The sequence below is a fragment of the Daucus carota genome, chromosome 8 (assembly GCF_001625215.2).
Source record: "Daucus carota subsp. sativus chromosome 8, DH1 v3.0, whole genome shotgun sequence".
In the NCBI taxonomy this organism is placed as follows: domain Eukaryota; kingdom Viridiplantae; phylum Streptophyta; class Magnoliopsida; order Apiales; family Apiaceae; genus Daucus; species Daucus carota.
Window position 1 is genome coordinate 14288663 of NC_030388.2, and position 3539 is coordinate 14292201.

At 34.4% G+C, this 3539-nt stretch overlaps 1 protein-coding gene across 1 annotated transcript; it reads left to right on the top strand.

The window, feature by feature from the left end:
• On the top strand, nt 1-2086 carry LOC108198162 (zinc finger BED domain-containing protein RICESLEEPER 2-like). The gene is made up of 2 exons (XM_017365932.1): nt 1-112; nt 1014-2086. The coding sequence occupies exons 1-2, from the start codon at nt 1-3 to the stop codon at nt 2084-2086; spliced, it is 1185 nt and encodes a 394-aa protein (XP_017221421.1).
• Nucleotides 2087-3539: the final 1453 nt, after the last annotated feature.

Sequence of the window (3539 nt, forward strand, 5' to 3'; positions counted from 1 at the left end):
ATGGATCCTTACAAGAAAAAGAAAAGTATTGAAATAATTCCTGAAAATGCTGAATTTGAGCTATCAAGAAGTCTGGGTGAAGATAGTCTTGGTGATGAATCTGAAGGCGATGGTGATGAATTTCATCGAGAGAAGCCTTAGTCTCAACAAGAGGAAGTTTCAAGAAAAAGAAAAAGTGTGGCCCTTGATAGTCAAGAATCCAATGAGGAGATTCCTTATCAGAAGCAGCAAAGAAAAAAGAAAGCTCGTTGTTGGCCGTATTTGGATATTGTTAAAGAGAAAAATCAGGAGTGTGAAATATGTAAACTTTGCAAAACAAAAAAAAGAATGAAAAAAGGCGACAGTGGGTGCACAACAACGTTCAACAGACACGTGGATAATTGTTTGCACGGACGAACAAATCAAGTAGTCCTTCAATTTCAACCGAGCGGTACAAAATCATCCGAGGTAACAGTGAGTAATTTTACTTGTGATCATGCAGCGATGAGAAAAATGATTTCTCATTATATTTTGGCAAATGAATTACCATTTAGGCATGTAGAAAGTTTTATGTTTAATTTGGTGATGAGAACTGCTACCCCTTATTGGCAAAAGATTAGCATGCAAATGGTGAAAAAGGATTGTATTATTACTTTTGAAATTGAAAGTAATAAGTTAAAAGAAAGATTAATATTACAACTAATATGTGGACTTCGTCGCCTCAAAAACTTGGGTATATGGTTGTGACGGGTCATTGGATTGATGCTGATTGGAAGCTTAACATGACAGTCCTCAATTTTTGTAATGTCCCTCCCCCACATAGTGGTCTAGTAATTTCAGAGGCTTTATTTAAGTGTTTAAATATTGGGAAATCGTTGATAAAATTGGGACTTTGACTGTGGATAATGTTGCTGCAAATGATGTTGCCTTACGATATTTGAAACAAACATTTTGTGTTAGAAGGAAATTTAATATTGATGGGAAAATGTTTCATGCATGATGTTGTGCACATATGTTGAATTTATGTGTGCAAGATGGGTTAGTGCTGACTAAGGAAATTGTTGATAAAATTCGGGATGCAGTGAAATACGTGGCAGCCTCGGAATCTCGTAGGATTAAATTTGCTGAAATTTCCATGTCATTAGGCTTGAAATGTAAAAGGTTAATCTTGGATGCTTCAACTCGTTGGAATTCGACATATAACATGCTTTCATGTGCTATTGAGTTCAAAAATACTTTTTTGATATATTCTACATCTAATTCATGGTTTAAAGAGTATGTGCCAACTGATGATGATTGGGAAAGGGTTGAAAATATTTGTTCTTTCCTTGATGTGTTTTCTAATGTTACTAAAATAATTTCGGGTACTAGATATTCCACTTCGAACTTGTTTTTATCAGAAATCAGGAGAGTTAAGCAAGTAATAGATAAAAAGGCGGTTCACTTAAATGTGCATATTCGAACAATGGCTCGGACAATGGAATTAAAGTTTGAGAAATATTGTGGGGAAACTAATTTGATCATGTCTATAGGTGCCGTCATGGACCCAATGTTTAAAATGAAGCTTCCAACATTTTGTTTTCCCACCCTTTACCCAATTGCACATGATTCCGAAAGAAGTTTGAGTTGTTTGACGAATGCCTTGACTGAGTTGTACTCAGAATATTGCAAAGAAGCAAAAGATGCTGGTAAAGAGAGGACCGAGTCAAGTGTATCTTCATCTGATGCTAATTTCTTTAGTGCACCACGTGAAACACCACAAGGAATAAATGATTTTGAGAGCTTCATTCGAGAGACTGGTGGTATTCTTGAGCCCACAAAGTCGCAATTAGAAGAGTATTTGAGTGAGAAAATTCTGCCTTCAAGTTCAAAATTTGATGTTCTAGGCTGGTGGAAAGAAAACTCTACAAATTTCCATACTTTATTTAAAATGGCATCTGATGTGTTAAGTATTCCTATTAGCACTATGGCTTCTGAGTCGACTTTTAGCGCTGGGAGTAAAGTTATTGAACCTCACCGATCTTGTTTAAAAGCTGAGACAGTTGAAGTGCTGCTGTGCGGAGCTGATTGGGTGCGTGAACTTTATGACTTGAAAAAGTCCAAATAGGTATTAATTTAACCAGCCTCTGATTTCTTGTTTATGACTTCCTGTTTACTTCTTGTTTATAGTCTTCTGTGTGAATCTGGAAGCCGTACTTATTGTAAGATTGAGTTGAAGTCTTCTGCATAACATTGCTTAAATGGATTTGCAAGTCTTCTGCATAACAACTGCTAATGTGCTGCACACATTGATTTTTTAATTTTGTATTGTAAAGAGTTTTTTTGTTGGTTGAAAATGTTGATCCTTGACTATATACTGCACACATTCCCCACTCCCCCATCTATTTTGTAAAGGATTCTGTACTTGTTTTGTTGTGATTGGCTATTGCATGTCGCTACGCTAGCTACAATTTTTTATTCTTGCCGAACATTTTATATGTTGCTATCTTGATCTGTGTTCTGTGTACCTGTGCTGTGTTGGTTCAAAGACACATCATGTTTTGATTTAAATACAGAATCTCTTTTGCATAACAATAAGTCTGTAATAGGATTAGATGGCTGAAATGTGTTTTTCTGTGGAATTTGTTAAGTTGTGTTGCAAATAATTGTTTGTTGGATTGTAGTCCTAATCAGCGGTAATTAAGCTATACTTTGTGGTTGTGATGAAAATATATATATGAAAGAACTAATCACAACTTATTTTTTTAAATGTTTTCAGGAAGAAGAAAAAGATATTGTGATCCATTTAGATTAAAGTATGGAAGATGGAAATTGCGCTTTAACCGTAAGTATTCGCACTTGATCTAATTTATTTGATGCATATTTCCAGCTATTGGTTTGGAAACTAAAAAACATGCCCACAAGCTAAATCAGACAAATTGTAATATCACCCCTAACTTAGACCTCTTTAATTGCTTTTCACTTGCTTTTTACGCAACTCTCTCAGACCTGCTGTACATATGATACATCAATGGACACATTATTCTTCTTGCAATATCTTTGTGATTTTCTTTTTGCCTGTTCAGAACTGATATGTTTTCTTCTTTATTTTGTAGTATTTCGAAATGAATCCAGTAAACTATGACAACTATGGGCAGATTGGCCATTTAGAATACTGTTTTCGGGTTGCTGAAAAGATAATGAAAAGATAATGAAGCACTGAAGAACTGATGTAAAGTATTAGAAGTACTAAAATAAGATAGACTTATGCAGCCAATAAACTGTTCTATGCAATATATTAAAAAAATTCCATCAACTCTGATGTGTAATTATACTTTTGATTCATGGTTTTAGCATAAAAGCAATTTCAGCAATTTAGTTAATTGAGAATGTACTTGCTATTTGGTTTGTATTTAATTTCAGCTGCCTATGTTTGTTGGGTTTATTATCTAAACATTTTTATTTTGTTTTGAATTTGAATAAAGTAATTTGGTCGTAGTATATATCAGACTTGGACTAATGTAGTTTTTTTTCGAGTTAGGAAACTAATCATGCTATGCGCCTGGTTTGTAGGTGTGACA

Coding starts and splice junctions, on each gene's coding strand:
- LOC108198162 (XM_017365932.1), top strand. CDS start 1: ATGGATCCTTACAAGAAAAAGAAAAGTATTGAAATAATTCCTGAAAAT. Junction 113..1,013: donor TGATGAATCTGAAGGCGATG/GTGATGAATTTC, acceptor TATGTGTGCAAG/ATGGGTTAGTGCTGACTAAG.